Source organism: Plodia interpunctella, chromosome Z (genome assembly GCF_027563975.2).
Source record: "Plodia interpunctella isolate USDA-ARS_2022_Savannah chromosome Z, ilPloInte3.2, whole genome shotgun sequence".
Lineage (NCBI taxonomy): Eukaryota > Metazoa > Arthropoda > Insecta > Lepidoptera > Pyralidae > Plodia > Plodia interpunctella.
The window spans coordinates 6,527,234-6,555,110 of record NC_071324.2 but is presented as its reverse complement, the minus strand read 5'-3'; the positions used below and the strand labels follow the sequence as shown (position 1 = coordinate 6,555,110).

Sequence of the window (27,877 nt, the reverse complement as noted above, 5' to 3'; positions counted from 1 at the left end):
CTTGTATTATTTCTCCTATTCCACATATCCCTACTGTGCTATTCAGATAGAAAAGTTGTTCTTTTTTTTAAACCTGGAACCAAGGAAATGGACACCAAAAATGATTAGGTAAATCATTTTTGGACACGTTATTTTTTACTTACTTACTACTTACCTATGGCATACCATTTTTTTTTTCGCGCTCACAACACACACAGGACACACACAACAAAATCCTGGGTGCCACAGGGCACCCAAGTCTGCCCCTGTACGGGTGCAAGAGGTGATAGGCAGGTGACACCCACACATTGCGCCCGATACAGAGGCAGCCACCCTTCGGCCGCAGAGGACAGGGGGGATCGTCGAGAGACATACCGACTCTCCTCTTCCCCTGTATTCAGCGCCACGGCTGCGCTGTGGTCGCGGAGGGCAAACCCCCGCGACCCCACCTCTGGTCCCCTCTAGTTTCCACATCCAAAGGCTGGTGGCTGGTCACCAGTCAATGGCAGTACTACCGAGGGGACCGTCCAATAGGCCCAGAGCACCTACCAAAGTCTCTGGGCCTTGGCTTCCTCTTGGTTCACCGGGGTGGCTGGTTGTGTCAGACCAGCCCCCCCCGGTTATTAAGCCCCACCATCGCGACAAGATGGGAACACGTCGGGGGGGCCTATGGCACATCTACACCAACGTTATGGTCATTGGGCCCTTGGGGAAAACACGCTCAATTCAAAAATTTGAGAGGTCGCAGATTTTTAACGGATGAAGAGATGTGAACGACCATTTGGACGCCAAGACAATTTTTTTTACTGGTATAATGTCACTAATTGACAAATGTCATACATAGAAAAATAAATCATCCATCTATGTCTTTTCTATTATCTTTAGGTAGATTACTTATCAGTCACCCCTCGTAGTTTTGGACCACTAAACTAGATACTATCTTCTAGTGCTTACCTAACCTACACTCTCCTTAATTTTTAACTGATTTTTCCTTAACTATCAGAACGAGAGAGGCATAAGACAAGTCATAAATAAATAAATATATTAGGACAAATTACACAGATTGAGCTAGCCTCAAAGTAAGTTTGAGACTTGTGTTATGAGATACTAACTCAACGATACTAATCTGGAAAACTACATAGGAGACACAGTTTCTGAAGAACATCAGCTTGTAACGCCACGCATTATGACCTCTTTAGTCATATCGCGTGCGTGCTGGCATGATTTTTATCTCTTTCAGTCTAAATTTAAAATTTTAAATTTATTGTTCCACTTGATATTTTGAAATCACATTTTGACTCATTCATTACCATAACGATATCGGCACGTACCACAGTACGGTGTAATAATAATAAAATATATATATAATAAAATATCTTAAATTATTTATAGACCATTGAAGAGTAAGTGTTTTAATATGTTTCGGAAAAGTGTTCTAAATTTTACAGTGATTTAGTGCTATAGTTTATGTATTTTTTTATTGTTCACAGATCTGTATTTTACTTATCAATTATACTATTATACAACTGTCTGCCTTTGCCTATTTCTACTCCAACTCCAACCTACCCTGAGATTACCCTATCACCTAATAAGCTGAAGGACGTCTGGCAGACAGTCGATTGAAAATTCACATACAAGTCTTAAATATTGTGGTAGCTGAGTTGTAGTGGTTGATTGGCGTTTTATAATAAAATTGTTTCTATTCAATAAACTTGCCGTGACTTGAATTTTAAAAAAATCTTATCATCAACTATTTCTAATCGGATTATATGGACAATCATGCATGTGATTGCAACTTTGAGCGGAATCATGCCTATCATGTAACTGTATGTTTCACCTTAAAACAATTGACCAACTATGATTTACTTAAAGGTTTCCATTTTAGTAACAGTTGGAACTATTTTGACTATGGTATAAATTTAAGTGTAACATTAAATGCATTTTAATATTTTTTCTTTTGTGTAAAACCATATCAGATTTATTGTAATTTACAAATAAGTGATTATTCCAGGCCTCTTTACATTTTGAAGATACGCGAAGAGATATAAATGTGAGACATTATTTTATTATCATATTTACATTTAGTTCTTTTAGATTAATAATAAATGCGCGAAGCGCAAAGGCACTAGCCCTTGCGCTTCGCTTGGCTCGTCTTGGCAGGGACACTCCCGTGACTCCTTAGATTAGGACCACATTATATGTGTCATTACGATAACGTAATGATGAATGATTGAATGTTCCACGTCAAAAAGCACATGTTAACATTTAATTCTTCGGTGGTAAACTATAAAGGTGAAGTTCACACACTAGACATTGTTAGATGTACCAAATTTGGAAATTGTATTTCACTTCTCACAATAGATGTCAAGCCCTAAAGTGTACATACAAAGTATACTATAAAGCAAAAAAGTAAAATCTTCATCTAATTAACTTAAAACTACGTGGCCAATAACTTAATTAGCCAAAACATACAACAGGCGCCTTCTCCTACATCTATATAGGCATAACTATCCTTCGAAGACAACTCGCGTAGTCACTTACGTCGTATTAACGTTAAGCTCTTGATTAATCTACTACTCCTATTAGCGTACTTGCATTGGGTGAGGCCTGTAATATAATCATATAAATACAGTAGTTATATTCCTTGGTGCACGAAAGTAACATACAAAAATAATTATCACACACTACAGATAAAAGGCACAAAGGCGAACTCATTACTAAAGCGATTTCTTCCAGTCACCTTTTGGGTGGGAAAAAAATATAAAAAAGAACATAGTATAATGCTGCACTTTTTTAGGCTGCTTCGAGTAAAAATTGCACTGCTAAGGTATGTTGTATTAAATGATAAAAATTATAATAAGCACATATGTACAACGTAACACCTACGGAACCGTGCGGTTCACAAGGAGCGACACCTAGAATTGATCGAGCTTGATCACCTCGCTCCCGCTACAAATTTTTCAGTCATCCAAATTCATCTTAATCTTCGTTTTAAGAAAGATATCATATTTATTTATATTTCTTTTAGATATCATATTTATTGATATTTCTTTGTAAAATTTAGGAAAGTAAACACGGCGCGTTGGCCGATAAACTTTATTTTCTTCGTAATTCCAGATTTTTTAGAAAACAACAATTAGTAATGGTATCTGTTAATTTACGTTGAATTTACCGTGATCATTGGTATATAAAAACTATAGACAGAGTAGTACTTTACTAAAATGTAGTTACTATTTTTCAGTGTAAAGGAGATGACTGTAAAGCAAATGTAAGAAATATAAATCATAAACACCAATATAATTAGAAGTTTTACACCAATATATTTAGAAGTTTTACAATAATTAGATAAGCGTACATACATATTTTACAATTTATTTTATTTTGTTTATATAATAAATACATTTCAGCAAACAATATATAATGCAGGTTATTAATATTAAGATTATTAAATACTTTGCCGATGGTACATTTACGGTTCTACCCAGATTTAGGTATATCTTCGATTGGAATAAACAACAAACAAACAAACAAAAATAGTAACAAATTACAAATACTAATGCAAAGCACTCAATTTTCGCTGGTATGACAGACCGCAAGGAACCCACTTATAATCTTATTAATCGCAAATACCACAAATGGAAACCCATGAAAATACATTGTGACTTCGAATAATAGGTGAAATGCAGTGTGTTTATGAAAACTCATCACTTGTTCATTATTTACTTACATTTTTCCGTTGCTAGGGATATTTTCTAAGAATCCCTTATAATGTGTTGTGTGTGTAATTATTCATTGCAAACTTCACGTCAATTACAGTGTACCGGAACAATGTCTTCAGCGATGGTATGATCAAAATGTATACTAATATCTATATCTTCTATGTCAATAATAAAACTGTAAGTGGATTACGTTTGTTCCCGCATGCGGATTTTTCAGTTGTAAAGCGGATGGTCTAACTTAAAATCTTGTATAGGTTTTACTGCAATAATTTCTTAGAACAAAAGATATTAACAATAATAAGATATGAGCGGACGCACGAATTACACGCGGGCGAGGTCGCGGGCAAAAGCTAGTCATAAATAAGAAAGGAGTTTATTACGTCTTCACTCTTTCTTGTCCTATATCATTTCGAATTTACGGATTCATATATTTAGGAGTTCGAAGGTGGATATCAATTTTAAAGAAACAAGGGCGTGCATCCTATACATTACCGCTCCGTTGTTTATTAAGATTTTGACAGTGACTTGCGTCAAATTTCCCTACAATTTCTGCGTTGTCTGTCGACCAATGTCGAGACAACAGAAGACCTCGGGAATGATTGGGCCGCAACCTAAATACTTAGCTCCGGCTCCGGCATCTAATGGCCAATGTTCCTTGCAAATCTAATCGACATGAATGGTATTGAGAATTAGTAAGAATATAATTAATAATTTAAATACAAGTAATTCATTTCAGGCCATAGGATTTCACTCTTCAGCAACGGTAATTTATTAAATTTATAATGTTTCAAATTATTTGTCGAAAATTAAAATATATTAATTTATATTTTGACAAATGTTGAATAATTTTAAATATAAGCTGATAAAAATTATTGACACACAACTTTAGTATATGATTGACTGATGCCCGATCGCAGGCATCTGAAGTGTTTAGAAATAAATGTGAAAGAAGAATAAAAATAAAACTTATCTTGCGAATATAATACATGCCATCATTTTATATCATTGGATGAATAAAAACAACACCTAAATAAAAAATCCTTTGAACTATAGACAGATAATACAAAAAATATGCAGCTAAGTATTTACTCCCCATTTTATTTTACATAACCAGCGACAATATAAATAGCTGACAAATTTTCTCTAAAGCTCACATTCAAAATTAAGTAGGCGCATTATGCAATAAATGTTGAACTATATGGTCGCAATCTAAAATAAAAATAAAAAATGTCATCTTGACTTCTGGCTCCTTCCGTCTAGGCTGAATACTAAATACGTTTTTTCACTCTCAACAAAATATAATAATCTTGTGCAATCTCGGCTGATGTTTTATTTCATCGATTACTTTTTAACAATAAATGTGACTATATCACGTCCGTTATATTTTAAAATTTCACGACTTTATCCAGTGATACCGCACGCAAAGGACTATTATTAAAATGATGATTATATACGACAAATTTAGCAATAGCTGATTTCAGCTTATGTTGATGTAAGTCATGCGTTAGATAAATTGCTTTAAATGTTACACTGTAAAAAAAATTATCACCAACTTTTATTATTTTTTTACTAAAAAGATGCTGTTAAGGTTTTAGGATAGGCAAGTAATTTTTTAATGAATTACGGAACTCTCTTACACAACTGCTCCTATTATAGGCCCGTGGTCAAACTAGTTGGACGGAGCAGCTGGACCGCTGCCCCGAATATTAATATGTTCACCCTTGACAAGTTACAACTATCTAGTACCAGTTGTTTTTGAGCTAAACCGCGGACAGACATGGCGAAATTATTTCCTTTCTAAACCTTGAAAAAAGTTCCAAATAAATACTTGAAGCAACACATTTTATTACTCTAATTTTCTAGAATTAACAAGTTAATTATTGACGACTTTCGATGTTGACAATATTTTATTTTAGGTATATGGTGACTTATCAATAGCCGAAGTAAGTGGTACCTACAAAGAATCAATTTTCTAATAATAATACTCTTTGGATATATAATGTTAGTATTTATAATTTAATCGTCTACTGAACGGGTTACGATGAAATTTAAACTGCTTTTTATCCCGATATTCCATGAACTCTACTAATTATTTTACAAACTTATTAAAATAATCATAGTAATCCTACTGCCTGCAATGCGAAAGTTTGTATATTCGTGAGTGTATTAACACACTTCTTAATGTTTGTTACTCAATCAATGTTATGTATAATATTTGGTAAATGCTTAAATATCTACATATTATGAGGGTTAGGACAAAAGGTACTTTGCCCCGAAATTCCCACTGGAGTGACAGCCTGGCGCGCAAATTGACCTTCATTATAATAAAATGTTATTTTTTAGTGTCAGGGGCCATTTTGTAAAGTGTTCGTAAGTAAATCCCAACTATAATATAACAAATGTGAAAGTACATTAGTTTGTTCACTCTCAAAGCATTATTTAGGTACTGGACTGATTGTTATGAATTTTGACACAGGGTACTTTTTATCAAGAAATGCTCGAAAATAAAAAGTAGCCACGGGAGCGAAGCCGCCGGAGTTCAGCTAGTAATAAACATATGTTTAGTAGAACTTCTTTTGTACTGTGTGATTTTCCCTACATTACTCTCGACTCCGTCTCCGTTACCCTGACCCACGTGTAGCACGCATCATAGAAAAAGAGATCGAATTTTCCGTTTATTCATAATATGTCGCAATATTAGTAATATTATAGAAACCATTAACGAGTTATTTTTATTAGACAGACCCGTCCTGAGTTTGGAGCTTTGGAAGACTAGAGACGGTGTATACGATATAAATGAAAACGATAAAAAAAGATATAGAATTTTGTTTAAACTATAAAACGTGTTAAGACGAGAACATTTTTAGGTATACCCAAATGTCTATGTGAACATTTAACTATATTTTAAGTGTAATAAGAATAAAAATGTGCAACGTTAATAGGTCCGGGCAGTAGGTATATCAAGGAGTCCACGTTTGGGGACGAGCCTTGGAGCCTCTCCTTCAAGCTCAATGCTCAAAGCTTCGAATTTGAAACTCAGTCGTTGCAGGTGCAAGAGAAGTTCAAACATCATAATATTCCACATATAATCAACCAAGTGAAAGTGGAAAATATCAAGAAAAAGATCTGCTCTGGCCAGAGCCGAGCAAGTCAAATGTCGACAAAGAAAACAGTGGCGCTTTTACTGTAGGCTAGTAGTAGGCTGAGTAGGCTGGGACCATGGGAATGAACTAAATGTTCAACATTTAGTTGATCATTATAATTTGAAGGAGACAAATCAACAAATAAATATTTTTAATTTTAAACACACGTCGTAATTTATATAGTCAATTTAAAATAAATTTGATCAAGAAATATAAATATTGAGGCAATATTTGTGTTTTTTTTTTTAAACTTATTGTGTCCATCTAGTCTAGTTACAATCAGAAATTACAATTTTTGTTCGAATATCATCAGAAATTTTCTTTCCGCATATTTACCAGCTTTACATAATTACAATATTATATCAAACATACGATCTTTTGATCCAGCTCGAAGGACCAAAACATGTTACGTGGGTACTCGGAACGATAATCAAAAACCAGGCGTCTAATAAATGTTACGCTATGCTTAATAAAAACTTGAACAAAAATGCATAATTTTTCGTCATGATGGAAAATGATCTTTTTCTGATTGGCCCGGGTCTTGGATGTTTATCTATATATGTATATGTTATAAAATACAGTATCGTTGAGTTAGTATCCCATAACACAAGTCTCGAACTTACTTTGGGGCTAGCTCAATCTGTGTGTGTATTTATTTGTTTATATTTATTCCTAGTGTGGACGCATTAAAAAAGCAAAATCTTTGAAGAAACTAAATCGAAGTAGTAATCGAAAATCAAGTGGTTCTCCGAAATACTAAGTACATACATACCATCATTTATTGGTTGTTGTCTCCGTTTCGATTTGACTCTGTACGGCAAGTCTAGTGGTGTACGCGAGCCTTTACAAAAATTTATTATAGATTAAATCTACAATCTACTAGATTGTATAATGGGACAATGGTGACAACCCAAATATCCGCAGCTGACAGCACACGTGCAGACTTCGTTATATATACTCGTACTTCATAGTCTTATTTCCTCATGGTCGAGGGTCGTGGTCATTTCGTGGAATGAGACAACAACTTTCTTGGCACTTAATGTAAATTAAGATTTTTAACACATTTTACAATACTTAAATTTAAATATATATGTTTTGCTTTCAGTGCGACGGAATTATAAATGTGTGCATGTCTAAGGTAAATAAATTTTAATTAGCATTATGTATTATACGTTCATTACAAAGGTCATATAGGACAAAACTTTAGTAAAATTTAAAGTTCACACTCGCTAAACAAAACACACTGAACATAATAATAAACATTTTCCTCAGTTCCAACTATCCTCCTTCAACAAATGTAATAAATGCATTTAAATTTTTCAGTGTGCCGGTCGTGCCTGTGAGGCAACGGTGAGTCTGTTAGGCCAGTTTTTTCAGTCTCGTTACTTTTGGTTCTGATTACTTCCTAAAAGTAAAGGCATAATATTGTTAAAGTAATTACATTTTTACCAAATCTTATTGTTCATGGCTTCAAAAATGATATTTTCTGGCACTCATTTCACTCATTTTTAGGATTTCTAACCTCAAAAGATAAATGGAACCTTTATAGCATCAATGAGTGTCAGTTGTCAGAGGAAGTTCTCATCCAAACTCTAAATTGACGTCCTGAGCCATTGACAAGCTGTAACTCCTTACATCTTAACAATGGCTCATTTATTATTATCATCAAAGTTAAACCTTGCTGTACAGCAGAGTGTATGTGTGGCAAGTTGGCATTTTTTCACTAAGATAATTAAAAGAAAATAAAATTATTATTGATCACCACTGCTTGGAGATCATTAGCCCTTTTGTATACGTTTTAACGAAATGATATAGTTTATAATATTATTTTCGCGAATTGTCATATTTATTTATTTAAAAAAATAGTTATGAAAATCTATTATTTTTGTGTCGAATTATGCTATTTCACAGGGGAATGAATAAACCAATAAATGTCAAACCCATGAATATTTTTTTCACATTATGATTAACAAAGTTGTCTAATTTTTCAGTGTCGTTCCGGATCATGTCTAACATATGTAAGTAAAATAAGACAAAATACTGCCACATGCTGTCTAACGACGTAAAATTCCATAAAATCGTGCTGCATACGCACTGGCTTCAAATCCAATAAGTAGGTATTCGTACTAACGAAAAATAAATGGCAATTTTAGTCCAGTAGTGGAAAGTGATTTTAAGCAAAATTAAAGTTATGATATTATTAAAGTTGGTTATATAAGAATATTTCGTTATGGGCATGACTTATCTCTTTAGAGCTTTTGTGTGCGTTAGGTATAATTTGGGTATTTTCATTATCTCTGAATAAATATAATCATTTAAACTTAATATTTTGTTTGCAACTGTCACCCATTCGTTTTTTATATTATTTTGTATACTTATTAGAAAATTAAAGATACCTATGAATATGAAAAAAAACTGGTTTCGATAATATTGAATTAGAGTTACTGAAATTGACAAAATAAGCTTGAAGGCTTCATATAAAATTACTAATAAAAAGAGTGGATTTGAAGAAATACCCACATTCCCTTGCCCAAGATGTGGAACTAACTCACATCTCCTTGCTGTTTGTACCAATACACAAAAAGTTTGTTTTGCAGGTGTGGCAAAAAAAAACGACACATTTCCTCATTGTCCAAATTGTCATAAATCAAACCAAAAAAACTAAATAAGAATGAGTTTAAACATATCCAAAATTCTATTAAATTTGATAAAACAGATTGGAATAATTGGGTTAACTATATAAAACTTTTCTTTAGATCCCATAATAAGAAAACTCTCCTTTTTAAAAATAAAGACACAATACGTACTTACTTATATATTAAAGTGAATAAACTTACTTTAAATGGTTTATTAGATAGTGGTAGTTCCATTACTATTCTTGGTAAGGATTCTCATACAATTTTACTTAAATCAGGTTTCTCATTAAACAAAGACCAATGTATCTTAGGTACCGTAGCTAACGGTCAACCAATATTGCTCCCAACATACTTCGTAACATTAACACTCACTCAACATCTCAAAAAGACATTTTTTTAATTTATTCTACTTCCACCAATCTTCACACTTTTCAAAACTTAACAAACATACAACAAGAATTAGCTAATATAATAATTAGAAAATTTTAAACAAATTTCTACTGAAAATAAACCATTAGGAAAATTCACCTCACCGAACATCATATCGATACCGGTGATCATGCCCTATTGGTCAACGTCATATATATCGTCTATCTCCCGAGAAACAAAAAGCACTGAAAGCAGAGAGAGTAGGTAATTGAGCCTTGTGAAAGCCCATGGCTTAGCCCTGTTATCATTACTCCTAAAAAAGATGGCACCTGACGCTTCTGTGTAGATAGGCGAAAATTAAATAGCATCACTCGTAAAGACGCTTACGAATTACCTTTAATTTCAGATATATTAGATAACGTAAAAAATTGTAAATATTCATCCATTGATATCGCAAAAGCATTTTGGGAAATTCCTTTACGAAAGGAAGATCGTCCTAAGACGGCATTCCATGTTCCTGGTATGTACTAGTACCATTTAAAGTAATGCCCTTGGGTCTAACTAATGCCCCAAAACAATTCTGTCGTGATATACTCGTATTACGATATGAATAGAATACGATGACATCGGGGTTGGCAGAGAGTTTCGACCGCTGCGGACGCGCTGACATTAGAATTTTTCAAATTTTAACAAAGACAGGAATGAGTTTTACTATATGACTTTAAGATATTTGAGATTGAGTACTGTACTGTACTGTAGTAATGTAAATTTTATGAATGATTGATTTTGGAAATGATTCCTACCTTAAGAAAATTGACCGCGCAGCCGCAGCGATGAAAAGTATAATTATAAGTATATCGAAAAAAATGTGCACAATGCAATGCACGTTAGAAACTTGTTGAATTACAGCTATAAGCTGTACTAAATAACCTTATGCCGGAAAAATCTTCTTACACATCATTATCCATGTAAGCAGGTATCGTTTAAAACACTATGTATCAACTCTGAAGAAAGTACGATTTTCAACTAGGGAGATTAACGCCATCAGCTATTATGCATTAGGGTACAACATAAGTGGGTGAATTTCACGAGTGTTTTACCGCTGCGTGTAGCGTTTCATTACCGTCCAAATTTTTTTTTAAATACAGAATTGATTACCGTGTTGTATGGTACAATTTAATAAACACTAATGAGAGCCCGCGACGGAGTTCAAAACGCTCGTGAAAGAATGTGGTACTGTGTTTCATTTTTCGAAGTTTCGGTAAAGAGGCAGAGAGAGGACTTGTTTATTAGTCAAAAATGTTTTTGATAATGAATTAGTTTTATTCTAGAGTGATGGATTGTCTTCATCGTCTAACGTGAGTTTATAACGAATACATATTTATCGCTTGCATCATGTATAACTTTAAAAAGTTTTAGTGGGAAAAATAGTTAGAATATAAAAAACACTGATCTAAAAAGATTATGTTTACTGCAGTTGATGCGATTGCATTTTTATGCTCTTTAAATTGATGGCTGTACACGTTAATTTTATTATTTACGTTTAGTGTGTGGGGCATAAGTGTAGCGCAAACGTAAGTCAAATTTAAGTATGTTCGAATTAAATTACTTGTGAATGTTATTGCAAGTTACAAATACGTGATTAATAAAATCCATAATTAATAATTTCAGTGCACAGGCGTGAGTTGTAAATCTGAGGTAATTAAAAAAATAGTCTATACATATAATAAATTAACTAAAATGGATAGAGGGACCTTTGAGCGTTAATTTGGAAAATGGATAGCGGATATACTTCAACCCAGAAAATTAAAGAGACCGCGTAGACTATCCACGACAAACGACCCTTTTAGGGTTTTTGAAGTTATGTCAAGAAGTCGAATTTTCAAAGTTATCGTTAGTAATATGCGGGACCTTATTCATAAGTTAACGTTTTTTACAAATAAACAGAGGTATTTTTAATTGACTTCGACGCGGCGGCACTCCTGTAGAGGAATTTTCCAGGGGTGAAGATGCTGCCTTGCCAGTATACACTGTTCATCCCAGCCATCGTGAATGCTATTATTTGCTGTTGTTACTGCACAATGTACCAGGGCCCACGTTTTTAAAACGCGTTTTTAAAAACGATTGACAGTGTAGAGTTTGCTATGTTCCAAGCAGCTTGCAGAGCTCTTCACGTGCTTGAAGGCGATGAACACTATATATATAACCCCTCGAGGAGGTAGTAGGTTAGTGATTTCCTGTAATGTTAGTGTTTTTGATATTTCCGACCCACGGGGTTTTCCCAAGTTTTTTTTACAAGACGAATTTTTCTAAAGAAAAATTTTTTTTTAATATACTCTGAGGCTAAACTCGAACCATGAAATCAATCCAACTGATGAAAGAGCATTCACTTTCTTCTATACAAGATATTGTTTTTTCAATTGCAGGTAAGTCATTGAGTGACTACGGTCTTCCTCAAATACTGCCCGATATACTTTATATTATTTGCGAATACATTGCAGAAACAAGTTACAACTCAACAAAATTGAACGCCATAGTCGAAGATATTTTATTTAATTTTACACGGGAATAGTCTCAAATATTTCAATAGTCGTCCAAAGTACCTTTAATAATGAAGGAAAGCTGTTTATCCTAGATGCCCTGGGAGGAACAGGGAAGACCTTTGTAATTAAGGCAATACTAGCTGAAATACGAAGACAAGGTAAAATCGCTCTAGCAACTGCGACGTCACGTATCAAGGCTGCCTAGCTTCCCGGAGGGAAAACAGCTCACACAATGTTTAAAATACCACTAGATACGATGTCGCCAACTTCAACCTGTGCGATATCACGCAACTGTGAATGGGATGGAATGTTGGATAGATAACAAGGAATGTTGCCTCATCATCGTTTGTGATAAATACAAACAAAAAACCTGATGAGAAACTGTACACCGCCAAAACTGTGAACGGTACTCAGCTGAAAGTAACAGCATTGCATAGACAAGACAAGAATCTCAGTAGATTCTTACAGGATGTGGTTCAGAGGTAATCAATATCAATAAGTCACAAGGTTTATAACTTTAAGAGTCGCTGGAGTGGATTTAAGATAGTTTTTCCCACGGCCAACTTTACGCTTGCTCACGGGTCAGTAGTGCGGTCCATCTATTTTTACTAGCGACATTATTAGCTTTCCGTATGGAAACATTATTAGTTTTCCATTCGGAAAGCTAATAATGTCGTATATAAACAAATTCTTTGAGTTTACTTTACCTCAAAGGATTGCTGTATTGACCAAATATATTTTATTGGTAAGGTCACTTGTATATCGATTTCACATTATATACATTCAACTCGAAATTTACGCGGACGAAGTCGCAAATTTACAAATGTGATTACGAACAGGCCCAAATGAAGTATGTTAATAATTCCTTTCCGGGTGTAAAATGGCTGCTTTTATCACTTAAGGCAGAATGGAAAAATCAAAAGAGCTGAAAACAACATTCTCTAAAGAGGGTAGAAAAATAACTAGATTGTGTTCTGTTTCCACCCCTGCCTTTACAACGAATTCCTGAGGCTTGGGGACAAATTCTAGAACAAGCTCCAATCACCACCAAAATGCAAGCTTTCCTTAAATACTTGGATTATTTTATCTGTAGTTATGGTCCTGTCCCAGTAGATTCTAATATTGCCATTATCTAGTATGGCTTCCGGTTGGTATTTATAATGGGTATTTTGTGAGGAATAAAATTATTTTTGTGTGCTAGATGCTGATACACAATAGCAGCCACTTGATCGTGGCGATGCTTATAATCAGTTTGTGCCAGGGATTTTCAGGCTCAGGTTATGTGTTGTATTGTCTCGGGGTTAGAATGGCAATGTCTGCATATGTCGGATGGAATGACAGCTCGTATGATATGTTTTTGATAATTTCGTGTGTCTATAACTTGATCTTGAATCGCTATCATGAACGCTTCAGTTTCTGGGAAGAGCTCACCTCGACGCAGCCAGGCGTTCGACGCTAGTTTGTCGACATAGGGCTGTTCAATGTCTTGGTAATGCCTGCCATGAAGGGATTTCTGCTTCCATGATGCGATTTTATCGTGTATGGTGATGACTTGTTCTTTTCTTTGGGTATTTCTGTCTCTAAGATTAACGGGTGTCAGTTTTTTATCAGCATTATTTATGAAGTTTGGAATGTACATAGAAAAAACTCGAGTTTTATTACAAATACAAACATTTAAATTAAATTTCAGTGTGAAGGAACTAGCTGCATATCAGAGGTAAATAACATTAAAATAGTATTCATTATCGACGAAATATAGCTTCAGATACACATTCTGCGCCAGAAAACATTCGCACCAAACACGGTACATACCCACTCGATAGAGATGTAGAAAATAATAGAATATTCAAAAATTCTTATATTGTTAGAATAATCGATTTTTATTCATAGATTTTTGTCTAGAAAAATTGAAATTTTATTTCGTTATTAAAGACCAAATTTTCTTTTTTAGAGAAGTTTTAATATTTTAAATAATTTTTACTTTAAATATAAATACAACACTCAGTTACTGAGGGTTGTATTTAAAAAATATATATACAATTCACTACTGTATTGAACATTTGTGTGTATGTGAATTGTACATTTTCCTACTTAAATAGTGAAACGTTGAAGTATGTTAAATTCAATGTTTTACTATATAGGGAATAAACTATATAATACGGATGTATCAAATATTTTGATAATAAAGATGATTGTTTATTTAGTGAAGTGAAGATTTTTTTTTATCGTGAACGGAGTGGATGATTTTTTTTTTTAGTTTATTTAATAAGTTTTTATTTTTTATGTGCTAATTACGACGAAATTTTTTTTTTCAAACAAATAATCGATTTTTTTGAAAATTGATTATTTGTATAGTTATTTACGAAACCCTTTTCATCCTTTTAGTCCTCAATAAAATTAAGAACCCTTCCGAAAAGTTCTTTACTTGGTTTTTTGTAATGAAAATCGGCGGGAATACAACTTTTACTTTAAAATGTTTTATTCTTGTAATGTCGGTTTTTTTCTACTTACCTCACAATCGAGATGTATGTGATGTGTAGAGTAAATCATCAATTGCACCCTCGAGCTATAGGCGACTTCGCTGCGCTCGTGCGCCTAAATATCTCAAGCTGCAATTGCTGCCTTACAGCCCTTGGCTACTAATCGACTATTTGGTATATAAGTACATCATGTGATTCTGATTTTAACAAAGTGAAAAAAATGCTTGTTAGGGGCTATCAACATAAGTATTGACTTTAAAATTTTTCGATTTCAGTGTTTTGCTAAAGACTGTAAAGCTCATGTAAGTAAAAATCTGTTTCACATTACAAAAAGGGTCCCAACCCCTTTCCCGCTAGGTATGGTCCCAAGTTCCGCTACGTATCCGTTTCTAGTATCTTTGTTCTTGCGTTTTAATAACCACAAACGTCAATAATCCCCAGATCGTGAATTTTCAGTCTAAATTGACCTCGCTATGACGATGATGTACGACATGCGGCCAATTTCGGCATGGCGATAACTTCAAAAATATTGAACTAAACATGTCGCATGTGGCTTGTAGCCAATCTCACTGATAAAAGTCACTGGGACATTGAGAATAAGTGAGCAGTGAGCATAATTAAAATAGCACTGATCACTTGTTCGCAATGTACAAGGACTCAGTCAGTAAGAAAATAAACCATAGCCATGGTCGCTAAGGTTTATTTTCTATACCTATTCATTAATCAATTTAAATTGTTTTACCCCGAACAGTGCATCGGTCCAGCTTGCGAAGCAAAGGTAAAGACAACATAAAATTCAAATTACCTTTTGGAAATCGTCACAGAAACAAGAAAGACGGTCTTCACGAAACAAGCTTAACCTTGAACATCTCTACTATCTCTTCTAACCAAAATCACATAGGTTACATTCGGATATTCCAGTACACAATGTGTTAAAAAAGCCCTCAGACCTCCGAGGACTATTCGCCATACGGGCAAATAACGACTTTCTACATGTTTTTATCTTTTTCTCTATTTCTATTTTCGTGATATATACATTTATTTAACAATGTTTTATATTTGGTTAACAAACATATGGTTATGATTTGTTAACAAATATACGTATAAAATTTAATCCAGAATGACGTTCAATAGAATATATTCCCTCTAAGGACCATCGAATAGGGACAGAGGGAACCTATTCGATTAAACATTACTATTCCTTTCCGAACTACATGACCCTAAAACAAAGTAATAACTAAGAATCCCAATTAATTCAAATGCGAAAGTAAGTTGTATGTGTTACCTCTTCACGATTTGTCCAAATAGGTACATAGGTGCATACATAATGTACGGTACGGTGTACAAAGAGTAAATTATACACTGAAAAAGCCACAGATTCTAACGATGGTGTATGTTGAAGCGTTGAGTGCCGCGAACACACGAGATGTGAAACTTACATTTACACAACTCGACATAATTGTGTTTGGACCTTTCTAAATGACGTTTATATACAGCGATATTTACATTAATTTCTACCAGGAAATGTGTTAACTAATAATTTAATTTGGGAATATATTGGTTTTCACCAGGAAGGTGGTTTACCAAAATAATAAAAGATTATTTATTTATAATAATAAAATTGTCAAACATGCAAAATAATACATACACAATTTGAAATCTAACCTTAGCGACTCCGGTGCAAGTGTAAAGGTGCCTAAAACAGTGCGTTACCGCGCTGTATTGCTATGGCTATTCTTTGCACCAGAAAATATGCGCCAGAGCGGGCGTCACCGCATTTCTCCACTGCACGGTGCCCGATCTCCCTAATAAGGCGTTTGGTATCAGAGCCCCAGCTGCCCATTGTCCCCACGTAATGGGCACAATACGATATTGTGGCTCCATTGTGTCGTACTTCAGGCGCTTCTTCTCCGCCGCTTCCCAAATTATTATTATTCCCAAATTATTTTATATTATTCCCAAGGCAACTTTAATTAGATACCACATATATTTTCTCTTTTAAAGATGAAATATGATCATTCGTCGTATAAAAATACTTTTCCAATAAGAAATTCACGCAGTTCAAAGCCGAGCGCAAAAGCTAGACCCATAAAGTACATCTTTATAGCACTATATATTTAATTACCATTTTTATGTTTTAATTTCAGTGTTCTGGACGCCGATGCAAACATAGCCAAAGCTAACTGCAGTAAAATAAACTACCACCGATAATAAATGTTGTTTTATTCTTTTTTACGACATGCTATAAAATTGCCAATGCACGAGATTGACTATTTTAAAGTATCTTGTACGCTTGTGTAAGAAAACAGAAGGGAAAGAATGATTGGCCACTTGATAGGACATGACGCCTTATTTAAAACTATTTTTGAAAGAAATGTGAAAGAAAACGACGAAATCCTGTATTGTTACAACAAAAACAAATGCAAAAGTGTGATACCAATGCAGAACCAATACCTATAGCAAATACATTTAATTTTAGATTTGCTTAGCCAACTTCGAGCTTGATTACAAGTTGTAAGAATCTACACCCTGATATCATAACAAGATCGGAGAGACCATTGAGACACCACGTCAACATATATTTATGGTCTATTTCTTGTGTCAAATAGTCTCTCCGTAGTAAAACCTACTAAAGATCTTTGAGTTGAGACCGATTATGTTAACAGATCCGACACGCTGATGACATTGTTAAAATCTAAGCACTATCAGAACAACGAATTTATAATTGTCACTGTTATTCACGAACAAGATGAAGCATACTTTCAGCTAAGTGTCAATTTCAAATTTTGTACAATGCGATATTGAGAAAACATGCTTTAGTTTAAACTTTTTGTTTATGAATAACATTAAACCAATGCATTTTAGTCAAGGTAAAAGTGTCGCTTTATTGCCAAGGTGTTAAGCTTCACTTTGATTGCGAGAATATTGTATGGGATTTTACTACATTTTACTCTAAGAGTCTAGAGGTTCAGTCTAAGAGTCTCTGAATATTATGATACCACCACTATCATAATATTCAGAGATCTGAAGAAAATATAATGAACAAAGATCTTGATTAACACGTAAATAATTCACATTCCCTTATTTATATTACAATATTATATGCTTAATTAAATTAAATGACATGGTCAACTATTGCAATTCACATGTTGTTGTATGTTGGCAAAATCTTAATTTTAGACCGCCTAAATCGTCATTATCAGCATGAGAAGTAAAATAATTAAAACAAGCAAAGATATCATCGACCACGATCTACATATAAATTATATACTATTATATTACATAAAATGTTTAGTATTGGACTTGTGAAATACTAGGGTCAATAAGATTCAATCCAGCAATGTACCCAATAATTTTTATTCCGAATAATTATAGATACTTTCCAATAATAAACGATTTGTAACAAGACAGTCTATATCAGGACTTCAAAGAAAAAAAGCAAAAACGAGAGTCGCAGAACCAATATAACGAAAGCATATAATTTTGGAAAATCATAATTGCTATACTATAGCAGAACCTATAGCAAAATCATTAAATTTTGAAAAAGCAAAAGTGTGAGACCCAAGCAGAACCAATGCCTGTAGCAAAAACATTTAATTTTGGATTTCCTTAGCCAACTTCGCTCTTGAATATGTTAAAGTTAGAAAGTCATATGAAATACTGGCTCAAAAATGACGATGTTAGAAAAAGCGCTTTCGGCGAAAGACATCGGACCAATAACTGTAGGGTAAGTTGGAACTCGGGTTTAATCAAAATAATTGGTCCAAAAGCCCCCAACATTCTACAGTTACTGAACGCATTAAAAACAGATACCAAACATAAGCGAAGGCAACCGAAAAAAGCTTGCAAGACGGATCAAATCGCAACTGATAAGTTTATACAGGAAACACAGTTATATTATTAAATAATGATATAGCAATAGGTCATTTTTAAAATAAGATAAATTACCTATCTTATCTAATTTAATTTGTTTCCTGTTTAAATTTTTAAAGTTTTTTAATTTCAAAAAATACTCAAGGGAATCCTGATGAACAGATAAGTTCACGAGGATCCCCTGGAGGATCGAGTTAGGGATCCTGGTGGCCGAAATATGTCTCAATGGTTCCTCCATAGCAATTCTTATTCACGTGCAAAAAAACCGACTATATAACATCGACATCTGTCAATAAATGAAAATATTACTGCGAATGCATTATAATATAGGGCTAATAAAAAGGTCCGGAGGTTTCGAAATAGACGTGTATTCATCTAGAAAGTTGGGAGGTACAGAGAAAGAAAGAGTGCGGGGAACAAACAAAACCAAAGACAAAAATCATAGACGAACTAAAATGTAGCTATTTCCAACATTGTCAATATTTCAACAATATCAGAAACAAACAATTAAAAATCAAATCTTAAACACACAAGCTTTAAGATACGATTTTTTAATACAAAAACTATTAAAGTGCTTGGAACTAATTAATTGAAACAAGTCTATTTCTGAAGCAGAGTTGTTAATGAAGAACACCTCGGCTCCGAAAATAAATATGTTTCACTATTTTCATTAAATTCGTCATACACATTTGGGGGCTTGCAGGTGAAACAAACAATTTCCCCCGACCAACCTATCACCATGAACTAGTCGGACAACACCCATCAAATGAAAAATACTTGTACAGATTCGCAACCTTGTAGCACAGTGTGTTAAGAGATCATAAACTCGGAACCCTCTTATTCTCAATCAAAATTTATTTGTATTCAACCAACATAAATCACAGTTAAGAAAAAAAACTTTTAATTGGTACATTTAATTTTTTTTTCTTCATTTTATTCAAAACATTTATGTAAACTTTAAAAATCGCAACACAGCCTGAAATTGTATAAATACGAGTGATTTGCTACTCCGACTATTCGAGAAAGTGAATATATTTCTCAAATGGAGTTCTTCTGGAGTTTCGCTTCCCTGCTCCAATCTGACCCCTCATAAAATAAACCAATCAATAAATCTGACCATTTACACCTAGACAAAAAATCTGCAAAAAACATTCATACGTACGATTCTAGTTTTCTATGCATACCAATAACTATGTAAAAACTATTTTTTCCCAAAAGTAAAACAGAGTTAAAAATAAATAAAATGAGTAAAATGTATACAATTTAGGTATATAAAAATATATCTGCGTATGATTAAAATATATACAAAGACTAATGTAGCAACTATTAGAACTGATGAAATAGCTTTTATTATTCCTGTGAATTTATGCGCTGAACAGTATACGTGATAGGAGGCAGGTGCGCGTCCGACGTTGACGCTGGGAAATGTCCGTGAGTACGTCTGTGGTTGTGCAGCGCAGTGCCCTGGAACATTGAAATATACACGATAGATTATCAGACAAAAGCCAAATTTTCGCAACAGGTTTCAATGAGGAAATAAAGCAGCTATACGAAGAAATTAAGAGCTAAATCTGATATCTGAATTCACCGATCAGTTGATCGTACTTAGTGTGAAAAGTTAAAGTTTTTTTACTAAACTTTTATAAAAAAACAACACTGTTTAAGACGTAAAATAAGAAATAATAAGTTTTGCTCACGTGGGGATATCGGGATAAATGACTACACAGAGGGGTAGTCTACCTTAAATTGATCAATTCCTCCAGTATTTCGTGAGAGAGTAATTGTACTCCCTAATTATAGTTTTGTGAAAAGGTATCATAACTTTTCACAAACTGTCGCATTTATAAAATAAGTATAATTAGGGAGTACAATTCCGGGATTGTATTCTCTAAGTATGATATACAAGAAAACTTACTTGAATGAACCTGTCACCGCAAATTTCACATATATATGGTTTGTCACCCGTGTGTCTCCTGACATGCAATGTGAGATCGTTGCTTTGCGAGAAGGCTTTCCCACAGTAAGTGCATTTGTATGGCTTGACGCCAGTGTGGACCCGCATGTGACGAGACAATTTGTTGCTTCGTGAAAACCCTACAATCAGAAATAGACCAGTAATTAAAGCACTTCTACTGCAATTTTTTAACAAAAAATTATTACATATTATTGCAGTAGTAAGTCGTACCTTTACCGCACACACCACAGATGCAAGGTTTTTCCCCAGTATGTGATCTTCTGTGACACTGCAGGTCTGAAGATCTAGGAAATCCTGAAATGTAATAATAAATAAAAATAATAGAAATAAAATTCATCCATAAACTTGAAAGTTTACAATAATCTGGAAAAAAGTTAAAGTAATCAAAATTAGACAGTTTAAGTAGGTGTGTATTGAACATGTGTTTTAATAATACAATGACATTGCTTTCCATGACTTAAAATCCGAAATAAATTGTTTAGAAGCTTTGTGACTAAATCTCAGTAAGACTAGGCTGTCAGTAAGAATAGATGTATAAAATAAAGAACGTGCTAGTGGAAGTTGGACCCGAATACTGAGGGTTCCGTAAAATTAGGCAGAAAGGCATCTGCCTTTCTGCCTAATTTTACGGGATTTAGCGGGATTTTACTTTAGTCAGCTTTGCGGTGTTGTCGAAAGTATACACTACTTTTAATGCACTTGCGTCAGTAACGCCTGTTATCAAGTTTATCAAGATAGTAGTAACCAAATGTGATTAAACAAACTGACCTTTGCCACAAAAGTCGCATTTGTATGGCTTCTCCCCTGTATGTCGGCGCATGTGCACGATGAGATTTGATGAATTATTAAAACTTCGACCGCAGTACAAACAGAGACAGGTGGTGATCTTTGTCTTGTCTCGAGGCTCGTGTATCCGTTTGTGAGACCTGGTAATTGACGAAAGTGAAAATACGGGATTACAGTCTATACAAAAACGCAGATGAAAAATACTAACGGAAATTCTGTGAAGGATGTTAGGACTTCTATTTACATATTAGGTACTATTTATTTACACGTAAGATAAACCGGAGTGTGCCCCGTCTCTGTCTGCGACGATATTAAGACCACCACACGCCCCTCTGTCTGCGAAGATTTCATTTCGTTCCGAATCCGATCTATGACTTCGACCAGTGTAGAAATCCTATCATTAGAATACGTGTACATGCAGAGAGAGCAAGGTGAAATGTTCGATCACAAGGATAGATCTTCCCACTACCAGGCCAGATGTCATACGCGGCTCCAATGGATAGCGGCAACCTTGGATGTTGTATAAATGCAAGATTCGATTATTTGTTATAATGAAATTACCGTAAAGTACTGGCCTTGATTAGTTGCTACTTAAGCTTCACCTACTTGAAATTTCAGATATATGTATAATGCATGTAGATATTTATTTAATGTATTAGGACTATCACACAAATTGAGCTAGGAAGGTACAAATTCCGGTAAGAAATTCACGCGGACAAATTCCATGGGAAACGCTAGTTTTCTATAATTTAAATATATAGAGTTGTATAAACACTTACCTTAAATTATCACTTCTGTTAAATTTCTTTTGACACACATCACATTCATAGACTTTTTCGGAATGTATTTTTGAATGTCTGATAAGTGCCTCTTTTCTATAAAAAAATACTTAGTATTATAAATATGATCATCACAATAATATACTTTTTACTGAATCATGATCGAGAGATTTCGGTATATTTTGTTATAACTTTGGTTCTATATTAGAGGGTACCTACTCTCTACCTTTGCACAGATACTTTAGGTAAAGATTATCTCTCTTCCTATTTATCCACCCATATGATGTTTCTAAATCGTAAAGTCCACCACTCTCCTTCCTTTGGTATTTCGGCATAATAAGTACTTATTTATGTGCGAAGATCGATTTGCCAATGACTGAATTTAAAACTTTACTATATAATATTACTATATTAGCAAATCATTATATTAAGAAATATATAAGTTAATAATTACCTGCCAAAAACTTTATTACAATTATCACATTGATATTGTATAGTTTCCTTGGAATCAGTTTCTATAAAAGTAACCGATACACTTTGACCTTCATGATATCGAAGTATATGTTTGTTGAGTGATAATTCATAAGCAAACTTAAGGCCGCAAGTGCTACATCTGAACTTCCGTTCGACTTGCTTGCAAAGATTTCTATGACGGCTCGCAGATTTCACTGTGGCAAAAATCTGAAATTGATAAAAAAATAGATCTAAACTAATACAACTCTGAAATAGTTAAAGTCTAAATGCTAATTGTTTGTAGGTTTGTTCAATATCATTTGAACTAAATAACCAGGGAAAATACAATACAGAGCGTCACCCATCTCTGCTCCTAAATTAAGTCTAGTCTATCTCAGTGTCAAATTTCAACAAAATTTCCCATGTAAATAAAATATACAAGGAACTTGTATAACAGTTTCATGCTATTTTGTCACAATTATGAAATAAATAAGCATTCCTTCCATAGTTAATCAAATATTCAAATAAAACATATCATGCAAGTGAATACGTCGGCGGTTAAAATAAGTGGTAATAATAAAATAATATTCACCTTTGAGCACAGATTACATCTTAGAGAAAGTTCAGGATGCTCATTGTCATTATGGTCAGCAAGTTGTTCCTCTGAATGAAACAGTTCTGTGCACACTGGACATGCTTGTAGTACAGAATCATTTTCCTATAATCAAAGGAATATCGCAAACTGTCTTGAGTGATTCACTTTCAAGATGATAATGTTATAAATATCTTGTCAGTAATTCACTTGAAAGATTTTTACTAGATTTTACAAACAAAAATAAGAAAACCTTAATAAAAACTATACTGTGCTTTCAAAAAACATGAATGGGTAAAACATGCGGCTGGATACCTAATCGTTACCGTACATTACATTCAACAAACCTCGGCGTCACATGGCCCTAGAAATTCTTGTAGAGTGATTTCACTTAAAAAATCTTGTTTGGATTTGTCCTGGTCATAATCCTGCAATAGAAAATTATATAAATTTACTAGCCACATTTCTTCAATTTCAAATGAAAAGAAATAATTCATTGAATACCTTGTTTTGCATATTTTTATTTACAATACACATGTGTTTGTCAAAATATTTCTTTTTAAGATAAGTCCTTTTACAAAAAAGACAAAACAACAGCTTATCTGTAAACAAATTAAATAACATCATTGGACTACACTGTTATATACAAAAACATTAGTATACAAAGTTTATATACAAATGTAAAAAGTACCTTTATGTTTCATTACATGAGTATGAATTTCTTCTTTGGTTTTAAAGTCTTCATTACAAAATGTACAACTATATTTTTTCACCTGAACAGATTTTAAATGAAATCCATTTTCAGTCAATTTGCTGAGTAAAGTCTAAAAATTTAAATAAATAATAATCATATAATTCTTTATCAGCCTCATTCATAATCGTTTAACATCAGAAATAAATTAATCTTACACCAGCCATCAGTTTTTTAGGCCTTCCTCGTTTCTTTGGACCCATCAGCTCAGTATGACAGTCCCACATATGCTTTGTCAGTTTAACAGCATCATAATAGTATGTACAACAAAGCGGACAGTAATTATTACTAGAATCATCAATCTCCACTGAAACAAAAAGAAACCAAAACTAATGTATTCAAAAGTTAAGGAAATTAACATTATTTTGTTGAGTTCTTGACAAAATCATGGATAGTGTATAGGAAAAGGAAGAAATATTCCTGTTGACCGTCAAAGGGAGCGAAAACGTGGGGTACAAGCAAATTAAACAAAAAAAAGTAATTTTGCTGATGCAAAGAAAAAAAATGAAGAAAAATTCGCCTGCTACATACCTTTTACACATTTTTTTCCTAAATGCTCTTGGTACTTTTTGAAGGATTCAAAAATAGCTGTGCAACTTTTGCATTCATATTGAGAGTCATTCTCGCTTTTGACAATGGCTACAAAAACAACAAATAAATCACAATGTGCAAAATTAAGTACAAATATTGTTTTTATATGCATGTATATGTACGTACAGTCAGTCTATATAGAATACAAAATGGATTATACAAAACGGTAATTATGTTGTACAAATAAAAGGAACATTTCATTATGTATCATCACATAGTATAATATAAAGTCACTTACCACTGTCTGTCCCTATGTATGTTTAAATCTTTAAAACTACACAACTTTCACTTTTCATGGGGGTTTTTGTAATAGATAGTGTGTTTCTTGATGAAGTTTTAGACGTACAATTTATTAAGGTTTTAACCGAACAAAGTTATACAAAAACATTGTTTATTGTTGCATATTATCTAATTGAGAGGATTCATGCAGCAGTATCTTGCTGCATGAGATGAATGATAGAATCCACCAGTGAGAAACTTCAATAGTTTCTCACTGGTCACTATATTAAAAAAGTAGTAATTAATTATAATATACTGTACCCATATCTTCCAAGCCATCTAGAGTGACCCATTCATCCAGACAATGGTCCTGTTCATCCACCAAGTTCAGCTCAGTTTTTATCTGCTCACAATGCTAAAAAATTAAATTATTTAAAATCAGATCAACTGATCGAGTTTACATATACATTCTCGTGTGCCAATCTAGCTGTCAATGACAACAAAGGCAACACCGACAGCTAATATCAAAACCATTTACAATGCTTGCATGCTGATAAAAACTGAGACACTACAACAGCCATCTTAGGATATATTGTGCCACATTTTGTTTCACAATTAATTAGAATATGTATTATATATATCACACTTGTAACCTGAAGAAAAAGTATATGGAGAAACTTCTGTTTAATATCAATTTGCTCATATAAAACCTTTTATTGTATTGGGTACATTGTTATTTTTTACCTCAAAAGTGTCATCACGCTTCAATGCAGTACCATTTTCCTTAAATAAACCTCTTAATGCAATATCTGCATTTTGAGACTTTCTTCTGAAATCAAAAGCTGTAGTGGCTTGTTCCTTACAGTTCAGACAAATAGTTGATGGCAGCCCATCTCCTTGTTCAATCTTTAAAAAACATGAAAAGATAGTTTTAAAAGTAGGTTTTTAACCTATGTAGCTGTGGACATTGAAACTGATTTACAATGATTTTTTTTTAAATCTATTTTTTGTCGAGGCTTCTGTTGCTTGGTGCGACTATGCCAGCCTCATGGGGAAATTCTGTTTTATTTGGTATTGTCTGCCTTTGCGTTCTTACCCCTCTCCAGAATGTATAAATACATCTGGCCTCCCGCGACAATGGTTTGTTCAACTGTTCAACATAATGTTGATGATTTACAATGATGAAGAATAAAAATTTCAACTAAACAATTACTACTAAATAATAAAAAATAATGCAGCAATTCATTTCCAGGCAGACAGAAAACTATAGTAATTATAAATATTAATAGGGGCCCATACCAGCTTTACTTGAGTCAAATAATAATAAATTATGCACCTTCTTATGGAATCTATCTATTGGAGAACACATTAAAATCCATGTAGGTAGTAATTTTTGAGTTAAATAGACTAATGCGGCAGAGGACTATGTTTTATAATATATAAGAATAATCGCACGGCAAAACAATGAACACAAATAATCTAGCAATTCACTTCTAGTCTAGAAAACTATACTTTTTATCTATATATAAAAAAGGAACTCGCTCAGCAAAACTTTAGAAATAATAAGGAGTAAAAATATTTATTAGGAGCAAAAAATAAAAATACATAACAAAACACAAATAAGGTTAAGGCTAGTGAACAACACAAAGTAATGGCATGTAAATAAGTGTGTAAGACAACTGTCTACGTTTCCCAGTTGCTTCTGTAGCTGGAAGCGCCAGAGCCTGGGGTCCACTTTCCTACTATTTATTCTGCACTTCAGTCTTTGGAATACCTTAGTTGACAGGCCAAATAACAAAAATAAAAATTTAGCTTTGTACTGTTAATTTGTGTTCCACATGATTATACACACTAGTTAAACTAGGTTCATAAACCAAACAACATGGTACCTACCTGCCTACATTTGATTCTTTTTGTAGTAGCAATTGTATGTACCAACCTACCTTGACTCCTGTAACTGCAGAAATTACTAAGTCCAGTGTCATGGTGTCATACATGATTTCATACAACGAAAGTAATTCTTCTCTTCCCATACAAGTTCTACAAATACTTTCATTTTTTATTTTGGAATTCGACGCCATTATTTGTTTTAGTAAAGGGATTAGCTTTCATTAGCATATGTAACAATTTAGCTTCATATGAGCTGGATTTTAATTAAATACATAACTAAACATGCTTGTCTTGTTTTCTACAAGGCTATCGGCTGTTTGAATTTCACAGTAAATCGCTCCCATGTTTTCACCGCCGCAGCTGCCGCTGACACGACACACAAAATACCTACCCATTACACATAAATAGCACATTTATCCCGCTAGAGTACAGCACTGTATGTTAGGTACACAAAAGATTTGCCGCCTTTTGCTATGTCGATAAAAACGTTTACCTATTTTAGAGTACTTTATTAATCCTTTCATTATGTAAGCATTGGTTTGTGAAAATATACAACGTCTGTAGTCACATAAAGTTTATTTATGACCACATTTGACCAAATAATGCAGATTTACGACCAAAAATACCTTCTACGGAATCGTGGTGCGAGTTTAAAGGAAAAAGGAAGGTTTAGTGGATTATTCTGAAAATAATAACACTATTGCATCGACTAAAAGCCTTTTGACTAAAAGCCTAAAATTATAATTATATTTGACTAAAACGTGTGAAGTGCTCCGCGCATATTTTTGACCATTTAGTGGTTCGAATTTTGCAGTCTGACGGTTTTCCATAGTGATCGAAGTTTTTTTTTAAACAATGATTCCCAATATTTCGGCACTCGAATATGCAACACTGTTTTATATTTTCAAAAACGAAAGCTTACATATGGAAAATATGAATACAGTTCTCTTAAAAAAACATTTTCCATCAACGTAGCAAAAGGTGGCAATATTTTATTTACCAACAGTATTTACCAAATCCATCGTTCCCTAAAACGAAATAGATAGTCAATATGGCTCAATGGCATAGGTCATTGCGAGGTCATTGCGTAGGTAGATCA

General features: G+C 33.6%; 2 protein-coding genes across 6 annotated transcripts; one reads left to right on the top strand and one right to left on the bottom strand.

The window, feature by feature from the left end:
• The first annotated feature begins 1,771 nt into the window (after positions 1 to 1,771).
• Positions 1,772 to 17,077, top strand: LOC128682808 (keratin-associated protein 10-6-like). 4 transcript variants are annotated; one of them, XR_008406215.1, is made up of 19 exons: positions 1,772 to 1,890; positions 1,991 to 2,029; positions 2,777 to 2,806; positions 3,221 to 3,247; positions 3,796 to 3,822; positions 4,435 to 4,461; positions 5,615 to 5,641; positions 6,042 to 6,068; positions 7,947 to 7,979; positions 8,165 to 8,191; positions 8,833 to 8,859; positions 11,178 to 11,204; positions 11,394 to 11,420; positions 11,518 to 11,544; positions 12,482 to 12,871; positions 14,080 to 14,106; positions 15,145 to 15,171; positions 15,621 to 15,647; positions 17,017 to 17,073. XR_008406215.1 is itself a non-coding variant. In XM_053767679.1 (18 exons), exons 1-18 carry the CDS (start codon positions 1,837 to 1,839, stop codon positions 17,050 to 17,052), a joined length of 543 nt encoding a protein of 180 aa, XP_053623654.1. In that variant the 5' UTR covers positions 1,772 to 1,836; the 3' UTR covers positions 17,053 to 17,077. The 4 variants fall into 4 exon arrangements, 1 of the variants encoding a protein (XP_053623654.1); XR_008406214.1 differs by having other exon boundaries at positions 12,482 to 14,106; positions 17,017 to 17,077; XR_008406216.1 differs by having other exon boundaries at positions 12,273 to 14,106; positions 17,017 to 17,077.
• A 2,016-nt stretch (positions 17,078 to 19,093) lies between these two features.
• Positions 19,094 to 27,556, bottom strand: LOC128682806 (zinc finger protein ZFP2-like). Of its 2 annotated transcripts, XM_053767675.2 has the most exons (15): positions 26,832 to 27,556; positions 25,633 to 25,794; positions 25,210 to 25,303; positions 24,610 to 24,717; positions 24,237 to 24,385; positions 24,019 to 24,151; positions 23,832 to 23,929; positions 23,675 to 23,755; positions 23,328 to 23,453; positions 22,737 to 22,963; positions 22,283 to 22,378; positions 21,486 to 21,643; positions 20,928 to 21,011; positions 20,658 to 20,836; positions 19,094 to 20,206 (listed from the first exon to the last, which is right to left on the bottom strand). In XM_053767675.2, the coding sequence occupies exons 1-15, from the start codon at positions 26,967 to 26,969 to the stop codon at positions 20,093 to 20,095; spliced, it is 1,947 nt and encodes a 648-aa protein (XP_053623650.1). In that variant the 5' UTR covers positions 26,970 to 27,556; the 3' UTR covers positions 19,094 to 20,092. The 2 variants fall into 2 exon arrangements, with proteins under 2 accessions (XP_053623650.1, XP_053623651.1); XM_053767676.2 differs by lacking the exon at positions 24,610 to 24,717 and having other exon boundaries at positions 26,832 to 27,555.
• Positions 27,557 to 27,877: the final 321 nt, after the last annotated feature.

Bases quoted from the DNA above. Each gene is read 5' to 3' on its own strand.
- LOC128682806 (XM_053767675.2), bottom strand. From the start codon at position 26,969: ATGGCGTCGAATTCCAAAATAAAAAATGAAAGTATTTGTAGAACTTGT. The intron at 25,304-25,632 runs GTAAAAAATAAC...TTAATTTTTTAG, and splicing joins AGCGTGATGACACTTTTGAG to CATTGTGAGCAGATAAAAAC. The intron at 21,644-22,282 runs GTAAGTGTTTAT...GTCAATTACCAG, and splicing joins AACAGAAGTGATAATTTAAG to GTCTCACAAACGGATACACG.
- LOC128682808 (XM_053767679.1), top strand. From the start codon at position 1,837: ATGATTTACTTAAAGGTTTCCATTTTAGTAACAGTTGGAACTATTTTG. The intron at 3,823-4,434 runs GTATGATCAAAA...AATTCATTTCAG, and splicing joins GAACAATGTCTTCAGCGATG to GCCATAGGATTTCACTCTTC. The intron at 8,860-11,177 runs GTAAGTAAAATA...GTTTTATTCTAG, and splicing joins CCGGATCATGTCTAACATAT to AGTGATGGATTGTCTTCATC.